General features: G+C 34.1%; 3 protein-coding genes across 4 annotated transcripts; all 3 read left to right on the top strand.

Moving 5' to 3' along the window:
* The first annotated feature begins 678 nt into the window (after window positions 1-678).
* LOC120276020 (mitochondrial outer membrane protein porin 6) lies at window positions 679-7149 on the top strand. 2 transcript variants are annotated; one of them, XM_039282766.1, is made up of 7 exons: window positions 679-801; window positions 3168-3248; window positions 3835-3902; window positions 4516-4626; window positions 4888-4974; window positions 5284-5492; window positions 6573-7149. In XM_039282766.1, the coding sequence occupies exons 2-7, from the start codon at window positions 3200-3202 to the stop codon at window positions 6877-6879; spliced, it is 831 nt and encodes a 276-aa protein (XP_039138700.1). In that variant the 5' UTR covers window positions 679-801; window positions 3168-3199; the 3' UTR covers window positions 6880-7149. The 2 variants fall into 2 exon arrangements, with proteins under 2 accessions (XP_039138700.1, XP_039138701.1); XM_039282767.1 differs by having other exon boundaries at window positions 688-801; window positions 3198-3248.
* Window positions 7150-8171: 1022 nt separating this feature from the next.
* Window positions 8172-11839, top strand: LOC120275572 (lysine-specific histone demethylase 1 homolog 3-like). Its single transcript, XM_039282193.1, is given in 8 exon segments — window positions 8172-9617; window positions 9620-9661; window positions 9663-9753; window positions 10642-10925; window positions 10928-10975; window positions 10977-11047; window positions 11049-11452; window positions 11579-11839. Coding segments are annotated over 7 exon segments (2334 nt in total). The 3' UTR covers window positions 11401-11452; window positions 11579-11839.
* Window positions 11840-15990: 4151 nt separating this feature from the next.
* On the top strand, window positions 15991-19079 carry LOC120275145 (very-long-chain aldehyde decarbonylase GL1-10-like). The gene is given in 7 exon segments (XM_039281647.1): window positions 15991-16359; window positions 16432-16557; window positions 16559-16606; window positions 16608-16756; window positions 18402-18549; window positions 18643-18675; window positions 18840-19079. Coding segments are annotated over 7 exon segments (906 nt in total). The 5' UTR covers window positions 15991-16029; the 3' UTR covers window positions 18912-19079.
* The last annotated feature ends 5761 nt before the right edge of the window (window positions 19080-24840 follow it).

Genomic DNA, 24840 nt, shown 5'->3' with positions numbered 1-24840 from the left:
AAAGATAATGGTTTAGACGACTATCATTTTGTTCTTTTCATTTTTTTGGGATGTTATTATCTTTTTTGTAGTTGTCTTTGTTTTTGTTGTTTGTTATTATAATTTTTTACTACTAGTTCAGGATCCACTCCTAATGGATGTTGTTGTCATGTTTTGTAATTTTGTTGTTATTAATATATAATTTCTGTTTTTTTTAATCTTGTTTATTTTATTTATTTATTAAATTGCAAATGGAAGGTACTACCATTATACTAAATGAATACATATTTTTTTAAATAAAAAAAAATATGTGGCGAATAGCTTTGGTGAATATTTGATCAATTGTTTTTAATTAAAAAAATATATTTTCTATTTGTCTTGAGGTATATATAACTCTTGCCTCATTCTTTAATTTAATTGATATTAATTAAAATAAAAAAAATTAAAATCAAAACTAAAAAAAATTCAAATATTTATTTACATTTTTTATAAAACAAAAAAATGGAATTTTATGATGATATATTAGTAATTACACACACGTGGGCAAACTCACGTGACCCAGACCTGATCTCGAGGCAACCAAACACAAACCTCAAACTCGAACCCAACCCAAAAATTGTGGCTATTACTAACCCGTTTAAAATTACGTTTTAGTCCCTCCCTTTATTTTAAATTCGATTCCACTTCTTAAACCCATCTCTTCTTCTCGTCTCCCAACTCCACCCCCACCCGCCCTCCATTGAAAACCTCTTTCTAGGGTTTTTCGATCGGGGCGGCTTCTCCTCTCCATCGATCTCTCCTTCGACTTCTTCTTCGCTTCAGGTCTCTCTGATCCTTTGTTTTTCCTTCATTTTGATGTTATGCTTGTATTTTGGATCTTGTTCCAGTTCTTGTTTAATTATAATCCAGAAAGTTTGGTTTTTTTTTTTGGTTTGTGTGATTGATTTGGATTTACTTGAAGTTTACTGACAGTTTGGACAATTTGAATGGTGTTAGGTTAGGGATTGTGGTTTTTTCTTTTACATTTTGTTTGTGGTTTGTGTTTTTGTGCTATTGGATTTCAGATTGGTTGATTAGGTTGTGTGCTTATGTGATTGATTTGGATTGTGATGAATTTTAGTGACAGATTGGAGGCTGTAATGATTGATTGGTTTTTTGTAATTTTTTTCTTTCACATTTTGTTTTTATGTGTGATTTTGTGTGTGATTTGTGTTCTTTTGGCCTTAGATTTTGAAATGGTTGATTAGGTCAAGTGCTATGTTGTGGTTTTCGAATGTGATGTTTTGGTTTTAGTGATTCTAGTTTTTTTTTTTCCTTTCCCATTTTGTTTCTAGCTTGATTTTGTTTTTGTTTTGAGTTTTCATGTCATTAGATTCCATAATGGTTGGGTTGCTTGTTTGGTTTCAGTGTTTCTTTTGTGGTTTTTAGAGTGATGCTTAAGGGTAGTGACCATAGTTTTTCCTTCTTGTTGCCCTGTTTTATTTGGATTGCATTGAAGGTTTTGTTCAGGGTTTGAATGTGTTTTTTTCTTAGGTTATTTGTCATCTTTTTTTCTTCATTCTCTGTTTGTCTTTATGCTGGACTGTGTTGAGATCTGTCGATTCTGTCCAATTAGATAGCAGAAGGTTTATGTCTTACAAATTTTTAGTGTTTGGGATTTGTAATGTGTTTTTCTTTTAATGTAATTTGTTTTTTTTTCCTTTTTTTTCTTTTCTTTTTGTCTTTGTGGTGGATGGTATTGAAGATTTGTCCAATTACACATTGGAATGGTTTATATATCACAATTTTTACAGTTTAATTTTTGGTGTTTAGATGTGTTTTTTTTTTCAATGGAAATTTGTGAGCATTTACTACATTTTGCCTCTATGCTGGATAGTTTTAAAGATTTTTCCAATTATTAGGGTTTCTTAAATGTTGATGTGTAGTTCAGTGATCGTTGATCTTCTTATTTTTTTTTTCTCATTTTGTTTCTGTGGTTAATTTGGGTTGTACTGGAGTTTTCTTCCTATTAGATACAAGAAATGTTTGATTATTTTCTTGGGTTTGCGTTCTTGTTTTACCCATTTTGTTTCTGTGCTTGTGTTTTGGATCTTTTGGCCACTTAGATTCTGCAATAGTTGATTGGTTTCATTTTTTCATTTGTGTTTTTTTTTTGGTTGTGTTAGTTGATTTCGTTTGCTTCTTATTAGTATTGTTGTTTCCTATCCATTTGTTGAAGTTTTGTCTGATTATCACCTTCATGGTTAGTTGGTCTCAGTGTTGTATTTAGTTATCTTCAAATATAATTTTTGAGTCAAGATTTCGTCTTTTATCTCTATCTGTTTCTAGAATTCAATTGTGTCAAAGCTTTTGTCCACTTTTATCTCAAAATGGCTGTTGGGTTACTGAGTATTGTGCTTGAATTGACTGTTTTCTTTTGGGATTTTTGAATGAGTTATTTCTCTTCGCTTGATGTGATATTCATGTATGTAATCCTTGTTTTACTCATAATTTTTGTTTATTTGTGCTTCAAATCATATTATTTTTCCCCTTCACTAGATTCTTGAGAATATTTATTCTTTGGTCTCTAACAACCGGGTTTTAAGTCATTTTCTTGTATTGGCATCATAATTTTCACTTCTCCTTGAGTCTTAAACTATTTTATATGGTGTATTCTTCGACCTGGTCCCCAAACCCTGATGCTTATTGGCCATCTTTTGTAAAATGGTATCAACATTCCTTATATAACCAATCTTTTGTGTAATGCTCATGGTTGCAAGCTTTTAAGCATGCAAAATCTGTTCTTGTATCCTGTGAAGTGGAAAACAATTAAGTTGTGCCATCAATTATCTAGTGTTTACCTTTAGGAAAAAAAATAACAAATTTGAAGTTTTAAATTCTTTGAATTTCTCATTTCATTCCAACCTTTTAACAATAATAAAAATTTTCTCAATGTAAGCTGAATGATTTTTTTTATTATTTTATTTTATTTTATTTTTATGGCTGTATCAATAACTTTTTCCCCTCATGCAGATCACTAAGTTTGGATCTATTAGTGTTTATTTTAAGCACTGAAATGTCTTGATCAAATTTTCCCACTTGCATCAGTAATTAATATTCTTGCAGAAAATTTTCCAAAACTATAATACTATGGGTAAGATGTGATTTCTGCTTCAGTTCCATCTTAAGCACAGTTTCATAACTTGCAGGAAGGCAAGCTGATAATTTTTTTTTATTAGAGATGGGCAATGGTCCTGCTCCATTTTCTGACATTGGCAAGAAAGCGAAAGGCAAGTCTCTAAAATGATTTTTATTAGTTAAACTGTTAATTGAAAACTTGAGACAATTTGGCTTTTTACCTTCCACATTGTAATCCTTGCTGAGCATATTTTTTGTGCTAACCATGTATTTTTTGTGGTTCTATTTTTGTCGTTATTGTTACTTCTGTTCTTTGGTGCCTGCCTCTACAAATAAATATCATATGATCACATTTCAAGCTAGTAGTTCCTGTTATAAATATCTGTGGTTAGTGTGAGCCACATTCATCCAACTTTGGAAGTTTGAAACACAGTGACATTTAAGCAGCAGATAAATTGATGATGATTGACGAATGCACATGGGACTGATATAGTTTAAGAGGCCATGATTAACTTTTGTTGAATGGAGATGCTTTAGTGATCTGGTTTTCAGATATGAATTTTTTTTCTGTATACACATATGCCATTATGTTCCCTCTGAACAAATACTCCTCTGTCGAGGCTAAATATACATTGCTTTGCTTGCTTAGCTGCACATCCATTTTTGTTGTTTTTATGCTTCAATGTTACTTTTTAGCTGTTATCATTTAGTAATTAAATTATTTATTGTTTTTTTCAGATCTTTTAACGAAGGATTATAATTTTGATCAGAAGTTCACATTTGCACTGTTGGGAAATGCTGGGCTAGTAAGAATATTTGCCTTATTTTAAAAATAATACCTGTTCAGGCTTATCCTTTGGGCCATCCTAAGCTGCAATTGTAAATGGACATGCAATTTTTCTGTTGTAGCATCATGTTTTTCTGGTAGTTGTCCAGCACAAGGCAATTGCCTGTAGGTTACGATTAATTAATTAATATATTGCTCTGACAGCTGCCGCTCTCCTGAACCTTACATAATTTCGCTACTCCATTCGTATTTATTATATTATCATTGACTTATTAAGTTTCCATTTGATTTATCTTATCATAATTGTGCTAAAGCCTATTAAATGCTATGGATCTTTTTGCTTTGGTGCACAATGCATATGAGGCAGTATTTTATCTTGATAATATGTTTCTCACATCGTGGTTGATATTTTACATATTTTGATTATATTTCAGAACAATTCATCTCTGTTTTTCTTTGAACTTTATGAGCTAATGATGGTTATATGCCAAATTTCTTTGTAGTCTTGCAAAATATTATCCTTTTGCATAGTTAATTATGTGAGCATGATTGTTAATACTGCAATGTGTATTTTTTCTTCTTTCTTTATTTTCTATGGCACATTATTACTCTTCACGTATTGGCTGTGACAGGGACTTACTGCTACTGGTGTGAAAATGGATGAAGTCTTTATTGGTGATATAAACACACAATATAAGAGTGGCAAAACAACAGTGGATGTCAAAGTTGATACCAATTCTAATGTGAGAACAGAGATCGGTATCAATTTCATCTAATTTTAGTCTCTGGTTTTTATGATTGCCTTCTATCATTATCACTAAAAGAACATTTAGCATTATACAATTTATCAGTACCAGTAAAGAAGATTGACTATAGCAAATGAACCTATGAATGTTTTTGCCTGAACTGTTATTTCATGTACAACATGATATCTTGCACGTTTTATGCGAGATTATTTGCTGATGAAACATATAAGCTGGCTTATCAAATTTACCTGTTGACAGGTTTCTACAACAGTTTCTTTCAACGAATTTGTTCCTGGCGCAAAGACTTCATTTAGCTTCAAGATGCCTGACCAGAAGTCTGGCAAGGTTAGTAAATAACAAAATATGTGAAAAACAAGGAAACTAGAACTACACATGCGTTTTTGTTCTTCTAGTTTTTTGTTTGTTTAATGAATAATTCGCAGTTCAAACATTATTGGGGAAGCAGATATATCTCTTACCTGTTGTTGATTTTACAATAATAGTAATTAAATTTGAATTAAACATTTGTTTATTAGTGAATACTTGAAGTGCATGGCTGAAATACCATGATGATTTCTTTGTCTGTGATCTCTCATAAATGAAATAAGCCATTGTACAGGTACAGTAGAATTGAGATTTGACTGACTATGGCAGCTTGATGTGCAGTATCTTCATCACCATGCAGCCATCACCACTAGCATTGGTTTGACGCCCACACCTTTACTGGAGTTGTCTGCAGCAATTGGCAACAAAGAGGTTAGCATTGGTGGTGAGATTGGTTTTGATAGTGCATCTGCATGCATCACCAAATACAATACTGGGATTGGATACAACAAACAGGACTTTTCAGCTTCTCTGATACTGTACGCATCCTTCCTATCTCTCTTTCACCAACTTTTGTATTTTGATGTGAACTAGACTTTTCTAATTCGTTTAACATCAAAATTTGCATTGCTTGGATTTTGTTTTTTTAGGAAAGGATTATGATTACTTCTTTTTACGGCTACTGCATTTCTAAATGTGTAGTTTCTCCGGTGTTTTAATTAGTACAATTAGTACAGTTAGAGACCTCTCATGCTACTGTGAAGTCTACATGATCTGGAGTCATGTTATTTTCCCCTTGTGATATAGTTAAGGAACTTGCTTTTGTTCCTTGTCAGTGAACTTCATTGTTGACTAATAAGTGTTTTTTTGTTGAACACCCCTACAAAGACTGGGTAATTTCCAGTATATCTTCAACTCGTGACGATCATAAGTGGAAAGTTCATATTCTTCAGTCATTGATAAACAGTTTGTTGGACAATACTCGACACAGTTACCACAAAATATACTCTTTCCCTCTTCCCTTCATCTATCCTGGAAAGAGATACAAGATGATAAAGATCAATGATAAAATCTATCTTATTCTAGAATTTTTAAGTTTGGCTTTTTTGTTCATAGTGGTATAAAAACATTTTATAAGAGCACATTAGTGTCCCGATTTTATTGGATGTCTCTGATGAGACTATAAGAGCATATTAGCAATTATTTACTTTTATGGGTGTATATGCAAGCATTTCCTCAAAAATATAGATGCAAATTAGTGTCTGTGTCAACATTCTTTCTTTGTTACCAACGACCTTTGGGTCTATTGGTACACGGGTCACCGATAGAGCTCTCACCGAGTGGTGAGAGTTCGATTCTCGGTTGAGGGCACATTTCTGGGTGTTGTGAATAGTGGTTGTGTATGGGTGGTTCAGCCCACGTGAGCGTGCCCCCATCCCCATTTATTCCACCGAGCTGTGCAGACGTCCCCGGGTCTTTTAGTGGGTTCACCCCGCTCCTCTTTCCCAAAAACATTCTTTCTTTGTTCTCTCTTAAAGGGTTACTGTGTTTCCTTGTAGTACTGATTTCATGTTTGATTTATCCATATCGAATATTAAAACGAAATCTTTGATATCCAGAGCGGATAAAGGACAGACATTGAGAGCTTCGTATATTCATGTCGTCAATCCAACCAATGGAGCTACTGTCGCTGCTGAATTAGTCCACAGGTTTAACACATACGGAAACAGTTTCTGCATTGGAAGCTCTCACTCGGTTGATCCTCTGACATTGTTGAAAACCCGGTTTAGCAACAACGGCAAAGTTTCGGTTCTTTGTCAGCATGAATGGAGACCTAAATCACTCATCACTCTCTCAGCTGAATACGACTCGAAGGTTTATCGGACACCTACAAAACTCGGTCTTGCCCTCGCCCTCAAACCTTGAAGTATGTACTCCTTTTGCTCGAATAAGGCCGTGTTTTGTGGGTTCAAATTCTTTGAAATCGATCACACTTTTGAAATCCCTTTGGTGGATTTTTTCTCTTTTTTTTTTTTGGACAAGTCATTGAGAGCCAAAACTCAATTTTGAGAAAGTTCTTCCTAAAGCTAAAGGGAAGACCTTGTTATATTGTTTTACTGTACACCTTGAGCTAAGCTCACAAACTAACTTAAATATTGCAAGCACTGTCTTGTTAATTAGGACTTTTTATTTAAAGTTCTTTTTGTCCTTTCATTATTTGATCTTCTTTATTGAGAGCAGGAAACCCTAATCCACTTTGGCCCTGAAAAAATAGGTTATTGCTTTTTTTATCCATTTTCTTCAAGCCATGTTTATTGATATATATATATATATATATATAAAAGAATATATTTTTATGTATGTTAGCTTTTTAATGATTAGGGACATTTGGTGACACTTGTTAAATCATTATATGACAGTTGCTATTTTGTTTGAGTGGTGTATAGAATTATTGTTAATTGCTTACATTAGAATAGGAAAATCTAATTATAATTCTATGAAAGTTTCAAAATATTTCAGACATTCAAATTTGTCAGACAATTTTTCTTTTCTATAGTTTATTTTTTATTTAATGCAGTTTACTACATCAGTTTATTTAATTTTACAACATATACTTCCCGTTTAAAATTATGGGTTTTTGCTTAAAACTTTGAGTTTCCGCTTAAAATTATGGGTTTTCACTCGAAAAACTTAGAGGTAATATTGTCAACATCAACAATCTTTATATCAGCATCAGCCACTTTTATATTAGAAAATTTTAAAAAGTAATTTGTCAGAAAAAAAGACTCTCTGAAAATACTTTTATACCTTAACTATTTGTTTATTACCAAGTAAATATATACCAGGAAAATATATTTACTGCATAATGTATGTATGCACTAAGAAATTGTGTTCTTTCAATATATACATATATTTGGAAAAAAAAAACTTTTTAATGAATATATTTATTATGAAAAATTTTATTCTCTCAAATATTTTCATAAAAGTTATATATAATTACATGAATAATAACATTTCCAAAATAAAATATATATTTATATCTATAAATTTTAAAAAAATACCCTTATATTTGTATTAAGGAGGGGCATAGATATAAAATTTCATTGGCCTTAAATTTATGTTAATTTTGTAAATATTTTTAATTCAAGGACCGTGATGCAAATTTTCCATCGTCATTCATCTAAATCCTTTTTCCCTTCCCATCTCCGTTCCAATCCATGGAGAACCATCAATTTCCTCCATTCCCAAACCCTAACCCTAACCCTAACCCTAATCTCCATCTCCACATCCCATTCACCGGCGGCAAGCGCAAGCGCACCGGCGTCCGCCGCAAGCCACCTCTCCCTCTCCCTCTCCCCCCTCCTCCGGCTCCCCTCGCCCCCAACCCCGACCTCTCCGAGGAGATCATCGTCATCAACCGTGAAGCCACCAGCGAAGCACTCACCGGCCTCACCGCCGGCTTCCCCGCCGACTCCCTCACCGATGAAGAGATTGAGTTCGGCGTCGTCTCCACAGTCGGCGGCATTGAGCAAGTTAACTACATCCTTATCCGCAACCACATCCTCTCCCGCTGGCGCGATAATGTCTCCCAGTACCTCCTCAAAGACTCCATTGCCTCCTCCATCCCTTCCCACTGCGAATCCCTCCTCAACTCTGCCTTCAACTTCCTCCTCTCCTATGGTTACATCAATTTTGGCGTCTCCCCGGCCATCAAGGAACGGATTCCCGCCGAGCCAACGAAGCCAAATGTGATCATCATCGGCGCTGGGCTTGCTGGCCTTGCAGCTGCGCGCCAATTGATGTGTTTTGGTTTCAAAGTTGTTGTCTTGGAAGGAAGGAAGCGGTGTGGAGGTAGGGTTTATACAAAGAAGATGGAAGGGGCAAGCAAGTCCGCGGCTGCTGATTTGGGTGGCAGTGTCTTGACTGGAACTCTTGGGAATCCTCTAGGGATCATTGCCAAACAATTAGGGTATTCTCTCCATAAGGTTAGGGACAAATGCCCTTTGTACCGGCCCGATGGCAAGTCGGTGGATTCAGAAGTGGATATGAAGGTGGAGAATGCTTTCAATCGGCTTCTTGATAAGGCGAGTAGGTTGAGACAATGCATGGGAGAAGTCTCCATGGATGTGTCTCTTGGTGCTGCATTGGAAACTTTTAGGGAGGTTTATGGTGATGCAGTGACAGAGGAGGAGATGAGTTTGTTCAATTGGCATTTGGCTAATTTGGAGTATGCGAATGCTGGGTTGCTTTCGAAGCTTTCGTTGGCATTTTGGGATCAAGATGATCCCTATGATATGGGTGGTGATCATTGTTTTTTGCCGGGAGGGAACGGGAGGCTTGTTCAGGCTTTAGCGGAGAATGTACCAATTTTGTATGAGAAGACAGTGCATACAATACGGTATGGTGGAGATGGTGTGCAGGTGATTGCTGGGGGACAGGTTTATGAGGGAGATATGGCATTGTGCACAGTGCCACTTGGGGTTTTGAAGAATGGATTGATAAAGTTTATGCCGGAGCTGCCTCAGAGGAAGCTTGATGGGATTAAGAGGCTTGGATTTGGGTTGTTGAACAAAGTTGCTATGTTGTTTCCTCATGTGTTTTGGAGTACAGAACTTGATACATTTGGGCATTTGTCAGAGGATCCAAGTCGGAGAGGAGAGTTCTTTTTTTGTTCTATAGTTATGCGACCGTGGCAGGTGGTCCGCTTTTTGATTGCATTGGTTGCAGGGGAAGCGGCGCACAACTTTGAAAGCATGCCTCCAACTGATGCTGTGGCTCTAGTTCTTCAGATTCTCCGGGGTATTCTCTTATACTTTAACTACTAGGATAGCTCATATACTCATTAGTTTCATCTTGGTTCATTTGGCTACTCTCATATGCTCCATGTATATTCATATGAATTTTCTACCACTACTAGGGTTAGCCAAAATTTAGACATTATGCTAGCATGTATATTCAAATAAATTTTCTGTCAGTATTAGCATTAGTTAAAAATTTAGACATGGTTCACATTTATATTCATATGAATTTTATGTGACTACTAGGGTTAGCCAAAACTTAAGACATGCTTCACTTGTTTAGTCACATGAATATTCTGCAATTACTAGGATTGGCGGAAATTTTAGACATGGTTCTCATTTTAGATTTCACATTGGTATGATATTGCCCTTAGCTTTTTTCCCCTGTATTATTAAGTTTTTGTTCTTTTACTATTTATTAGTATTGGTCTATGTTTACTTTGCATGAAGATCCGCTTTTAAAGTGGTTGCTGATTTGCTTGTCCTCGCAGACTACTGGTTTATTGTCTTTGCACTATATGAAGAACATATGAACAACAGAAGCTCATTGTAGATTGTCTTGGTGATAAAGCTCCTCTTAACTGCATTTTCATTAAAAGATGAAATACTTTGAGATAAATGCATGACACCAATCTGTATCCTATAACAGTATACCAACATTTTGTGTAGAATTATTCAAACAAATATTCCATAGTTTTTTATTTTTTTATTTTTTTCAGTTTCAACAAATATGTTCATCTTGCCTATACATTCCATGCTTTTAATGTACGAAGGTTACTATAAATAATTTCTGCCTCTAATATTTCCAAGTTGATCTAAATCAGGAGCTGGAGTTGGCAATAGTCAGTCCTTTAGCTAATTTTTTGAATGACATTGTTGTTGTGAGCAGGTATATTTGAACCGCAAGGAATCAATGTCCCTGACCCTCTACAAAGTGTTTGCACTAGATGGGGTACTGACTCATTCAGTTTAGGTTCATATTCTAATGTAGCTGTAGGAGCAACAGGAGATGACTATGATATATTAGCCGAAACTGTTGGAGATGGCAGGCTCTTTTTCGCCGGTGAAGCCACAACAAGGCGATACCCTGCAACTATGCATGGAGCCTTCTTAAGTGGTCTTAGAGAGGCTGCGAATATGGCTCATCATGCTAATGCACGAGCCTTGAAAAATGAAAAATCGACAGGAGCCCAACTATGAACAGCGAGTCATGTGCTGCACTTTTTAGCTGATTTGTTCAGAGAACCAGACCTAGAGTTCGGAAGTTTTTTTCTGTTATTTTTCGGGCGGTCTGACCCCAAAATCAGCAGCGGTACTAAGGGTGACATTGGGTGGCTCCCGGAAGAAGGGTAACAACGACGGTTTGAAGTCTGACCAACAACATTCAAACAAGGTGCTATTTCAGCAACTCCAGTCACATTATAATCAACAGCAACAGATACATCTATACACATTGTTGACTCGGCAACAGGCTCTCGACTTAAGAGAGGTGCGAGGAGGAGATGAGATGAGACTTAACTACCTTTGTGAAAAGCTTGGGATAAAGTTGGTCGGTAGAAGAGGATTAGGACCTTCTGCTGATTCTGTTATTGCTTCTATCAGAGCCGATAGAAGTAACCGGAGAACCAGTTCGATGTCTTTAGAGTAGTTCTGATCAAAGAGTTTCCGATCTTGAAAATCATTAGATCATCCTCACATCGGTAAGCCTCCTCCGGTTTCCATTTTTCTGATCTGACAATTACTTATTTTGACACTCAATTTATGCATTGCATTTATTCTCAACTAGAAATTCATCGAAAGTTGCATTATATTGTTTTTGGAGTCAGCTAACTTACACGAAAGAGGAAGACGGAAATCTCTTATCGAAATTCCAAGCCGGGGATTTTTATCAAAGAAAAGCTTCAAGCCTCTCAAGTAATCTCTAGTCTTCCAAGAATTTTCTTCTCCTCATAGAGTTACTATCATGTTGTGTGATTAATTTGTTAAATTTATTCTAATATTAATAATCTGAAAATAGTTTTGTATTTACTCTCACTTTGAACAAATACCTTTTCACAAATAGTTCAATGCTTCCATGCATTTAGATTTGATCTCTCTCATATTTTATGAACTTCTGTAAATTTAAAATCTATGAATGGCGATGGGGTTGTTGGATCAATATTCATCGTCCCCAGTATTTTTACCCTACTGGCTGCTCTTAATCTCTCTCTTTTTCTTACTTTTCATCGTATGTGTGGAGGGTTTATTTCACTCATAACCACAAATGTTTGTATTTTATAACGTTGTGATCACAATTTTTTTTTTTTTGTAACACAAAAATTACTTTTCTCCGGTTGCACGTGTGGTTATAATGACATGTTTTAAGATGGTTTTTGGGGCCATATTAGTACTATGTTAGCTCCACATCAGTAAACTCACCAGAAACCATTACACCACAATAAACTATCAAAATTAAACCCACAGTACAACGGTCATAGGTGCACTTAAGCCATTTTATGGGTATAGCAAGGAACATTTACTACTTTCAAAGGTGTCAACCGTGCCATGTTATATATAATGCTTTCATTTATTAGTTCCAAAGGTGTCAAAGGTGCCATGTTGGCCCGGAACACTCTGGGCATTGTTATGTGTGGCTCAGAAAAATAGGTGTCAATCTGTTCATGCAGTTTGTAGTCTTCAAGATGGCCACATTGCTGCATGAACGCTACATAAAACAATACATTGGAAAATGAGCTTTATACACATAGTATTAAATTAGGTCATGTTGCTTGTAATCGGTAGGTGGGTAGGTCACGCAGCTTGTAATGGGCAAGATGGTCATATTGCCACATAAACACTATGTAATGAACTCATGTATAATCCTATATCAGCTAACTCTGTGTGTGTGTGTGTGTGTGTGAGAGAGAGAGAGAGAGAGAGAGAGAGTATATGTATATATAAATGGTGGGCAACCTCTGATTAGATTAATCTTTTGAGATGCAAATTCATCTCTATGTCTAACATTTGATGCTTTCATTGAGATGAGCCGTGTGGGACTGACTGATTTTGTTGGGGTTTTAGATGAACTCGGGGCTAGTGTCTAGGTTGGCTGGTTTTGCGCTAGGACTTGATGAGAGTGTTAGGCTTCAATTGAGGGTGTTATGTAATGAATCCATCCCATCTTTAGTTCTATATCGGTTAATTAAGAGTGAGTTTATGTACATAGAAGTGGTGAGTAACCCTTATTAGGTTGGTCTTTTGGGATATGGACCCATTTGTGTGTCCAAAATTAGTGCTTTCATTGAAATGGGCTGTGTGGGGCCGAGGGGACTGGTTGGTTTCGTGTTGGGGTTATAGATGAACTCAGAGTTGGTGTCTAGGGCTAGTTGGTTTCGCGCTATGGCTTGACGAGGGCATCAGGCTTCAATTGAAGTTGTTATGTAATGAACCCATTCCATATATCTACGTCAACTAATTGAGAGAGTTCATGTGCATATAAATGATGAGCAACTATCTTTACTAGGTTGGTCTTTTAAGGTGCATACCCATCTTTGTGTTCAACATTTGTGTTTTCATTGAGATGGGCCATGTGAGATTCGGGCCGGTTGGCTTCATGTTGTGGCCAAGGGAACTGGTTGGCTTCGTACTGGGTCCTAGTTGAACTCGGACTTGGTGTTTAGGCTGGTTAGCTTCACACCGGGGTTTGATGAGGGCGCTAAGCTTCAATCAAGGGTTATGTAATGAAGCTTAGAGAGTTTATGTACATATAAGTAACATTGGTTTTTGGGGTAGAGACTCACTTTAGTGTGCAACCTACTACGTAAGCAATACACACCAAAATAAACTTCGAACGATATAACATTAAATCAGATCATATCGCTTCTAATTGGCGAGATGGCCTGACACGACACAACACGGCGAGATGGCCCGACACGACGGGTCCGTGCTCGACATGACCTAGTTGCTAGGGATCCGTAGGTAGCATGACCCAACCTCGTGCATGTTCCGGCCAAAACATATGGATTGGCACAGCAAGGCTGTGTACACAATTATTATAAACCCCATGCTCACAATCATAGAACTATTTGAAGTTACTTTTTTTTTTTTACCTTTTTTTTAGATGAAATGAACCCTATCTCGGACTAATATAGATTTGGTTTGTAAGTGTGTTTTTGGAAATTGAAATTAAAAAAAAAAATGAAGTCCTTTTTTTAAATTTTTATTCTCAAGTATTTAAATTGTGAAGTTCTTAAAAATTAAGTAGAACATTTCAAACTTTACTAATACGAGTTGAAATAACGGTTAGAGGTTTAAATAGGTGATTTTATATTTAAATATTTATTTATAAAAATATTTATTGGAGAAATCTATTTTTTTATAGGGTTGCTAACTACTAATTCTAAAGATTGATGGATGAATGGCTAAAAATAAAAAATAAAAAAACTTTTTTCAAACTTTCAAAATTTTCAATCATCATGTTATAAAACATTTGCATTTGAAGAAGATTAGAAACTCTTCTAAATTAAATTGTCTATATTTTTCCAAATTTTTAAAAGCAGTTGAGCAGATTCTAAACTATTTCTTTTTATAAAATTAATTTTTTTAAAAAATAAATTGAAGGATTATCATAGGTAATTGAAATAATCAATAATTATGTAAATAAAAAAATATAAATTTAAAATTTACGTTATTTTTCAAAAATTGGAATAGGTTTAAAGCTTCAAATTTTGAGTTTGAGCTTGAATCACTTGTGAGAGTTCGAAATGCTTGACAATAATAAATATCGTCATAGACGAGCAGTTCAATTCATTCAAAAGACATAAATACTCTAAAGAATATGGACACCTTAAACTACATAATATTTAAAAATTGAAAAATCTCAAGCACAAACAAATATAAGTTATAAATTAAATTTTATATCAATTTGATCCTAAACTCTAAATTCATAAAAAAAACATATACATAGTTGTAAAATCAGGGACTTGCATGGTTTTGAAACTAGGCAATCAACCATTAGTTCGTGAACCGACACTAATTATTATATTATGTTTCATAACTGAAAATTCTCAAATACAAATAAATTTAAAAATTATATCAACAATATTGTTCAATTATCAAAGTGGGTAGCCTGTTAATTGTTGATGGAATTTATAATAAATATCATCCTTTTCGTCCCTTGATTTGCTTGTTATCTTCCATTATTTATTTTGAATAATTTTCTCAATATTTAATATTTTGGTCCCAAACTTCTTATTCCAAAATATTTCCTTTAATGAAAAAATATTATTTTATGACAATCCATTTATTTAAAAGTAGAAAATAAATAAAAATTATATCAACAATATAGTTCAATTATCAAAGTGGTTGGCCAATTAATTTTTGATGTAATTTATAACTAATATCATCATTTTTGTCCCTTGATTTGCTTCTTATTTCCATTATTTATTGTAAATAATTTTCTCAATAATTAATATTTTGGACCCATACTATTCTTATTCCAAAATATTTTTTCTTAATGACAATATTCTTGATGAAGTTTATAATAAATATCATCCTTTTTGTCCCTTGATTTGCTTCTTATTTTCCATTATTTATTTTGAATCATTTTGTCAATATTTAATATTTTGGCCCCAAACTTATCTTATTCCAAAAAATATATTTTTTAATGACAAAATATTATTTTACTGACAATCCATTTATTTAAAAATTAAAAAATTAAAAAAAAATCCAATTTGTAGAGTGTGATACAAAAGCCATGCAATAGAACAAGGATAATAATATAATTATGAGATTAAACAACTAGATAAATTATTGAGATTCTCAGGGGTATACATGCAAAAAAAAACCACCTTTTAATAATAAAATAATGCTACCATGAGATCTAATCCGTTCATGTTCCATACGGCCGCCTTTCTTAACGTAAACTGTAAACGTGGCATTACCTCATTGGCCAAACTCAGAACCTATCAACGAATCTCATCCATCCACGTTTGCTCCTCCGGAACTATTAACCTCCACTCGCGCACAACTTAAAACAACTTACAAATATAAATCCCGAAAAACACGGGGACCTCGTCACAAAACTACCACCATACTCCGTTCATTAATCTCAACCGTACACGTGGCGTGAGCTCATTCATTCGGAATTTCACCAATCAACGAATACCGTCGTGCCATGTGTGCGGTACAACATAACGTAAACCATGACTCGGGCACAACATACAGAACCGACCAATATAAATTTCCCAAAATCTCAAGGACCTCGTTGCAAAACCACGAGCGTCTTCTCCGGCCAGCGATGCTGCCCTACGGGACGATCTCGGAGGCGGCGGCGGCGCTCGGCCGGAATCTCACCGCCGGAGAGACCCTCTGGTTCCGCTACACCGCCACCGTGCCGGACTACCACATCTACTACATCAACATCGCCTTCTTGTTCATCATCTTCACTTTGGTACCTCTCCCCGTCGCCCTCGTCGAGCTCTGCTTCCCTTCCCTAATCTCTCGCTTCAAGCTCCAGCCCAAGATCCATCTCTTCCCCTCCTCCTTTCTCCGCTGCTACTTGTCCGTCGTCCGCGTCTTCATCCTCGCCGTCGGCCCTCTTCAAGTCCTCTCCTACCCTTCCGTCAAGGTATAGTACCTTCTCTCGATCTGCATTTGAATTTGGGGTCATTTTGGTTTTGATGCTTGGTTTTGTGAGCAGTTGGTGGGGATCAGGACGGGGTTGCCGTTGCCGTCACTGTGGGAGATCGGATCGCAGCTGCTGGTGTATTTCCTGATAGAGGATTACGGGAATTACTGGATTCATCGGGCGCTGCACCATGGATGGGGGGTATGAGAAGATCCATAAGGTGCATCATGAGTATACGGCGCCTATAGGGGTTTGCTGCGCCATACGCGCATTGGGCGGAGGTGTTGGTTCTTGGGATTCCGTCGTTCGTTGGGCCTGCGTTGGTGCCGGGGCATATGATCACCTTCTGGCTTTGGATCGCTCTCCGCCAAATGGAAGCCATTGAGACCCACAGCGGGTGAGTTGCTGAATTATCAGTCCTTTTCATTGTCACAATTCGATTTTAAACTTGTTTGAATTGATGGGAAATATTTGGAAAATGATTGAAAGGAAATGAAATGAATTTTCTGTGATTAATTTCTAATGATTGAGAGAAATTGGAACAAAAGAGAAGTAAAAGAAGGAAATTGATATTAAAAAAAATATGTATAAAAAACACAAATTTCTATTTCTTCTTGTTTATCACTTCTTCACTTTCATTGCTTTTGATCAGAAAATGAGTGCAATTGTTGCTTGTTTCATCTTCTAAATGCTCATATGAACTCAAATATTCTCGGTACTTTTGATTCTTATGAATTGTTCTGAAATCTCATTTAATCAGGTAACACTTGGATATTTGTTCTGCAAGTTGAACCGTACATATATAAATTTAGTAACTTGTTCAGTCAAAAGTCAGCAATAGTTTTTATGCAAGTTAAATTTCATTGTTGAATATTCTGTTGAACCGAAGTTAACCATGTATTAGTTTTGCTTCAAGGAAACAGTTGATAGTATTAATTACTTTTTAAATAATTACCTTCCATTAAGTTCAGTCTAAGAATTTCCTGAACTTGAATGCATATGAATGATTTAATGAGGACTTTTAGGAGGGTCCTACTTTGCTTCTTCTAGGATATACCTGGGATCAGGTGATTGCTTTCTATACAGAAATCAATTCAATAAATATTCTTATAAGGTCTGGTCACCAATCAGGTGCCCATAAAACCTGTCAGTATTAATGAGTTTCCTCATGCACTTCGTCTACCTTCCTCAATATCTTCTGATAAACTAATAGGTAAGCATCTTTGTTTGTTAGATATTGCCAGTGTACTAAGCCACATCATGATTGAATACATTTTCTTTCATTCTTGTGAGTGACAAGATGAACATGCATGCTAGAAGGATTATCTTTCGTCATAAGTCATTGAGCTGTGCTCATTCTATCACTTAACTTTAATGATTTATAAGATATTGTTATACTCTTTTTAAATTGTTCCCAATTATTCTTAACTTCGAAAAGGCAGTTTTACAACCAAATCACGAGAAGGAAGTAGCCTCTGTTGATGATCCTTAATGATTCAAACCTGTTTACATATCTAGCAGCCGAAAATTTGGAAAGAATTTTAATCATAGTTAATACACAGTATGGAGGTCTTATTACTGATGGGTTATCCCTTCTGCGTTAATAAATGCAAACTAGAACTTGAATAGATAAAAGGCATGTGGTTAGCAGTAGTATCCTTTTTGCCTGCTGAATCTTCCTGTGCATATTGCGTACAAATTTTATCATTCAACTTGTATCTCTACTCACATCAAAACTATGTTGTACTTGGGGCAAAAATTAATGATATCAGGTTATTTTTCTTTTCTTGTGAAGAATACTATAAAATTCTCAAGTTATGTTCAACACTTAAACATTGTGTGCATTATGCTATCGTATGGGAAGTGGTAATACCATCTAAATATTGGTTTCTGTGGCATATGGAGATCCACTTGCATCTTTTCTGTTTTTCTTTGTTTCTTGAATCTCCCTTATTCTTGTGACTTCGATTTTCATATGTAACTTTGTTTGGCTTTTTGGGTAATGTATTGACTTAATCTATGGCTTTTGCTGGCTCCAACAGATATGATTTTCCATTTGCTCCGACAAAGCTCATACCCTTCTACGGTGGTGCAGAATACCATGATTATCACCATTATGTTGGAGGCCAGAGCCAAAGCAACTTCGCGTCTGTATTTACCTATTGTGACTACATTTATGGGACCGACAAGGTATGTTAAGTGAGATAACTACATTAAGATCAACTTGTTTATTCCAACCATACCTAATAATAATAATCCAATCACTTCCTTGGACCATTTCAGGGCTATCGATATCAGAAAGCACACCTCACCAAGGTATAAATTCTACATGTCACCGCATTGAATGCATTATCATGATCAAACTCATTCTTGTTACTTTTGTGAGTCATGATAGAATAAGGGATCAAACACATACAACAAGAACAACAGTTACTATATTTGATGTCGGTTTGACTTTTGTTACATCGATGTTGAAACAGTTGAGGGAGAAATGGAGAACAGAAGATCAGAATGGAGACTCAAAGCTGAACCAAAATGGGAAGCATGATTAGTCAAAAAGGATTTTTGGTGACAATCCTGTGTGCAGTAAAGAGGTCCAATTTCTTCACTAGTTCAGTACTTCATGCCATGTTCATGATAACATCCATCATCCTGATTCTTGCTCTTGAGCGCAGTGCAACAAACTTGCACACACAGCCGGTTTTGAACCAACCGGTTGAAGCTTTTACCCTGATCCCGATCTTTTTAATCGAATGCATCGAACTTCTTTTCAATCCTGAACTCAGTTCCTATAATCTGTTTATTGTGTTTATTAACTTATGTATTTCATGTGTTCATGCTTGCATGTTAGATGCATTTTGTGATCTAGCTTTGAATGTCAAGCATAGGACCAAAGAACATAAATGCTCCACTCTGTTTTGTTGTAGAATGTGGGAGTTACATTTGTTGCAATCTGGTCCAATATGATCATTCAAATTTGAGTCACATCATGCTTACTTTATTCAATATTGTGTCATAAATTGCAAGGCTTGGTATAAATGATTCAGAATTTTCTTTTCTTTTCTTATATATATATATATAATGTGTGAATATACTGTTTATAAAAGTTGGATTGAAATTTAACTATTGATACAAACCTTGGTGTTTGTAGATAATTGATGCTCTATATATATATATATATATATATATATATATATATATATATATATATATATGTCAATAGAGCTCAAGGCTTTTATTATTGAATAAACTGCTATAAAAAGCACATCAAGCTAATTACCATCAACCTCCATGTTCCAAACAGTCTTGATTCTTGAATTAACACTATTGCAATTAAGTTCCTTCTTCAGAAGCTTCACATTTGCTATTCTCTGTTTGATTGGGTAAAGAGCAATATTGTGTTTTTGTTAGGGGTATTTTAGTCACAATAATTAAAGTTTGAGAAGATGAGGAAAAATTCAGATTGGAAATTTAAAAAAATCTGATTTAATGTTTATAGACGGTTTTTTTGTTAATATTGCAAAAAAAAAAACCCAGATTATTTATCAGAATGTGCATTTTGGGGGAAAACGGATAACTTTTCTCTTTTTCAACTTTTTTTATTATTTGTTATTTTTTAAAAATATAGAGAATGGAAGAAGTTCTCCTATTTTTAAAAATTTATATTAAAAAATAATAGTTAAGTTATAATTTTTTTTACATTTTATTTTTTTAAAAAAATACAAATTCTGAAAATATTAGAAAATAAGACGGCCAAATTTGTACCGGTCAAAAATTATTATTAAGTATTTAGTGCAAAATAGGACGGTCAAATATGCATCAAATAGTTAAACCTGCACCTATTAGTAATTAGTACAAAGTAGGACGGTGAAACTTGTAATACAAAGTAGAATGGTTAAACTTGCACTGGTTAGTATTTAGAATGGTCAAACCAGTAATTAGCATAAAGTAAGACTGTCAAACTTACATCGTTGGTCAAACATGCAACTACCACTGGTCATTTCTTAGCACAATTATTAATACAATTAATAATTATGACATAATACAATTATTAATTAAAAATTAACTTAAAAGTCATTTAAATATAAAAAATATATTTTTTTTGGCAAAATAGATGAAATGCGGTCACGTAAAAAATTATCAACAGAAATACCGTACACGTGACAATTAAAAGTTTAAATAAAATTAGAAGGGGGAAAAAATGAGAATAGAGGGTAGGTGGTATAAAATGTGAAGTGGGAAATGGGATTATATAAAGAAACAAATTAAAAAATGCAACGGTAAATTTTTATTTTTTATTATTTATTTATTTATTTATTTTTTATATGCCCGTTAGGAGGCCACAAAATATTGACTAACGGACATATACAGATATTATCTATATATTATATATTTTTTTAAAAACAAAAAGTGAACGGGTAGAATCCTTCTGTTCCTTTTTCTTTTTTAATAAAAAAAGTGAAAAACAGAAGTGACTTCTGTTTTTCACCTTTTTCATTTATTTTTTTAAAACTATTTTTTTATTTTTTAAAAAAATAAAGAAAGAAGAATTTTTTTCCCTGCTTTTTCTCCAAAAATGTAGGTTCTGCTAAATAATTCAGAACATGCATATTTTGATATTTTTTTTTGTAATATTTTAAAAAAAAATCTATTTAGATAGAAGTGTAATATTATGTTTTTTTTATGAACAAAAAATATTTATTTTATAAATTAAGCATTTTAGGGGGAAAAAGTGGAGTCAACCACGACTATATAAATGATGAACACATCACGTCTTTTCTTTCCTATTTAAAATTTTTCAGATTTTCTTTCTATTATTATTATTATCGACACGTGACGATAAACGCCACGTCCCCCACTCGCCACGGTCCCCCCATCGAGAAAGTCGACGACAGCGCCAGCAAAGCATCGCTCCACAAGACCTTCACTCTGAAGACAAAGATCGCGGATGCTGAGGCCGAACACGCCGACCTCCATGAAACTTTTGGGACCCGGTGACCACTGACTATTGGCCGGTGGTTCTTTCTTATTATTTACATTTAAAATTATTATTGCATTCAATGACAGGGCAAGTTGTGATTGTTGTCATTTGATATATAAAAAAATTTGAGGTATAGCATAGTAAAATATTTTCTTTCACACATTTGTTTTGTAAATAAAGTAAAAGTACCACATAAAAAAGTAATAAGTACAACACAACATAGACTTTTTATACTTTAAAATCACTTGTTTGTTTTGTAAATAAAATAAAAGTACAACACAAAAAATAATAAGTACAATACAATATAATTTTTTTGTACCTGAAAATCATGTAACAAAAATTTTGTCAAGTTACAATACAATAAAATAACAAAACTATCCTAGTCAAAATAAAAAAACTCTAGACTATGTTTTACAGTGCTGATTGTGTCTTCCAGCTTGATGGGTTTTGCTATTTCATTTTCTTTAAAAATGATTTTATATGTTGTTTGACTAATAATTTTTATTGATTAATTATGAACTAATATTTGTTGTTTTAGTTTATGAATAAATAATTTTAGTGAATTATTTATGAAAAATTTATTTATTTTTATTAATTATAAATTAAATATGTGGTGAATATTAAAAATGAAAGAAAACTTTATAAACCATTGTCTTACAAATTTCTTTTTTTTTTAAAACAAATAAATAACATTACAAAGCATATCTAGTATTTTTTTTCGTCATTGACCATTTGACTCATTGAGTTGGGCAAAATATTAAAAGTATATGGCAATAAGACTTCTCTAAATGGTATCGTAGTAATTTTTTAATTTTTTATTTATTACATCAAATTTTTTTATGTTATTTTATTTAATATTAAACATAAAATAGTACAAATATTTACATTGTAATTCAACCGCGTGTAACGTGTTATAATGCTTGTGTTGTGCTCATATGTGAATCGAAAGACAATGCTATGATAAATAAACAACTACCACCTTCCATCTTCTTTCCCATTTATTATCATAGTTACATAGCAGCCATCGAATGGCCGCCCCCGGGCCCACCGCTACGTGGCCCAATCAATGGCCGCCATCAGCGGCCGCCATTTGAATTAAAGTTCCTGCCCTTGGTGGAGTGGTGCGCCGTGGGCCATTCTCTGTCCCCTCCTGTCCCCTCCCTGGATGCACGTGACCGGATGTTCCCTGACGCTCATCACCGTCCATGTGGTACCATCTGCATCCACCTTCCCCTTTCCTCTGATCAGTGATCAGTTTGGCATCTTAATCGAGGTAACCTATAAAACCTAGAAAGGATGACTAAAAAATAGAGGATGTACCCGACAAATAAAATAATATTAAAACATGTATTATTGCTGTAAAAAAATTCAAACTCTATCTCCGTAGGTGTGCGCAACGAACATGTGTAGCCGACCTGGCGCACCATTCCTCTTGGTGTCAGTTTGTATTACAAAAATTATAAGACTAAACATAATAAGCTATTACTTTCGATTAACATTTTAGCATAAATAGCTTTCTACATACATGACAACAAAAATAACTTCCAGAGTACAATTTACAACAACTACCGATATACGTTATACAATATCTTCTTATAAATACTATAAAGCGATTCATACATATAAAATTCAAATTAACCGTAAATACATATGATAAATACACATAGAAACATATCCGATTCTAAAACAGAATAAAGAAAAAAAAAGTGATATTGAATATAAGAAGATTAATAAAGATTGTATTGAATATTAAAATCTTGTGATACATCAATAACAAGTTGTTAAAGGCTGCTAACAAAATAAGAGACATCGCGAATTACATTGTTAACTGAAATAAAACCAAGATCATTTAGGAAATACAATACACGAGACTTAAATAAATGAAGGAAGTCATATCCCCTCGGAAACAAGGTAGTAAAGAACTTGAAATTGAACCAGCATTTGTGAATCCGTAACGCACTTATCAAATTATAGTTAAACCGTATTTGGATAGTGATGATGTTATATTGCTTACCAAAGGGCCTTTTCGTGGTGTTCTTTTAATTTGAAATAAAGCGGATTATTTATCTGCCAAACATAAATGCCATTCTTCGCCTGTGGTGCAATTATGAGGACCCTGCCATTAATCTGGAGGTAGTCTGGTCTCTCTGGAGGCTGTAGATTAGAGAGGAAATGAACTCGAACTTCACATTCTGACGGGTCCACTCCCTTAGAGAAAGATTATCACATTTCTCGAGAAATTCAGAATAGCTAGACTCAGGGACTAGATTGAATAAAACAATAGCAAGAATACCACCCTTGCTCTGAACTGGTTTACCATACTTACAATTGGATTGCCAATCTCTCTGTGCACCAATTAATCCCTTCTAATTCTTTAACTTGAGATAGTGTGGTGCGACATCATCAATAACATTATACATGACATCATTGCGGAACGTGTGGGAGTTAAAATCCATGTGGCCACAAATATAATTATACAGGCCCAAAGACCGAGCCCATGCTATTTTCCATGTTTTGCATGGTCCTTCCAAGATCAAACTTATTGGCCGATTAATATCATCCATTAGAATATACATAGTGTGTTTTTGTTAGGGGTATTTTAGTCACAATAATTAAAGTTTGAGAAAATGAGGAAATATTCAAATTGGAAATTAAAAAAAAATCTAATTTAATGTTTATAGACGGTTTTTTTTAATATTGCAAAGAAAAAAAAACTGAAATACTCAAGTTCTAGATTATTTACCAGAATACTCATTTTGGAGGAAAATGAGAAAACTTTACCCATTTTCAATTTTTTTTTAAAATATAAAAAACGGGAGAAGCTTTCTCATTTTCTATTTTTTTAATTAAAAAATGTGAATGGGAGAGTTTCTTCCGTTTACATGTTTTTTTTTATTTTTAAAATTAGAAAACGGGAGATTCTCTCCTGTTTTTCTTTAAAAAAATTTCTTAACGGGCAAGTATCATTGTCGTTAATAGTTTTAAAATTTTTAAAAAATTTATATTAGTAAAATAATAGTTAAGTTATATCTTTTTACGTTTTATTTTTTAAAACACATATTCCGGAAATATTAGAAAATATGATGGTCAAACATGCACTAGTCAGTAATTAGTACAAAATAGGATGATTAAATCTGCACCAGTCAGTATTTAGTACAAAATAGGATGGTCAAACTTGCATGGTTAGTAATTAGCATAAAGTAGGATGGTTAAATCTACATCGTTGGTCTAACCTGCACCGACCAATAATTAATATAAAGTAGGTCAGTTAAACCTGCACCGTTCAGTAATTAGTACAAAGTAAAACGATCAAACTTGCACCGGTCAGTACTTAGCACAATTATTAATATAATTAATAATTATGACATAATACAATTATTAATATAAACTAATGACTTAATATAATTATTAATCAAAAATTAACCCAAGGGTTATCTAAGTATATAAAAATTACCTTTTTAGGCAAAATAGATGAAAATATGGTCACTTTGTAATCTTAA

This window comes from Dioscorea cayenensis, chromosome 14 (assembly GCF_009730915.1).
Source record: "Dioscorea cayenensis subsp. rotundata cultivar TDr96_F1 chromosome 14, TDr96_F1_v2_PseudoChromosome.rev07_lg8_w22 25.fasta, whole genome shotgun sequence".
Taxonomy (NCBI): domain Eukaryota; kingdom Viridiplantae; phylum Streptophyta; class Magnoliopsida; order Dioscoreales; family Dioscoreaceae; genus Dioscorea; species Dioscorea cayenensis.
The sequence above is the reverse complement of the archived record's forward strand: the minus strand, read 5'-3'. Positions and strand labels throughout refer to the sequence as shown.

Bases quoted from the DNA above. Each gene is read 5' to 3' on its own strand.
- LOC120276020 (XM_039282766.1), top strand. From the start codon at position 3,200: ATGGGCAATGGTCCTGCTCCATTTTCTGACATTGGCAAGAAAGCGAAA. The intron at 3,249-3,834 runs GCAAGTCTCTAA...TGTTTTTTTCAG, and splicing joins CATTGGCAAGAAAGCGAAAG to ATCTTTTAACGAAGGATTAT. The intron at 5,493-6,572 runs GTACGCATCCTT...TTTGATATCCAG, and splicing joins TTTTCAGCTTCTCTGATACT to AGCGGATAAAGGACAGACAT.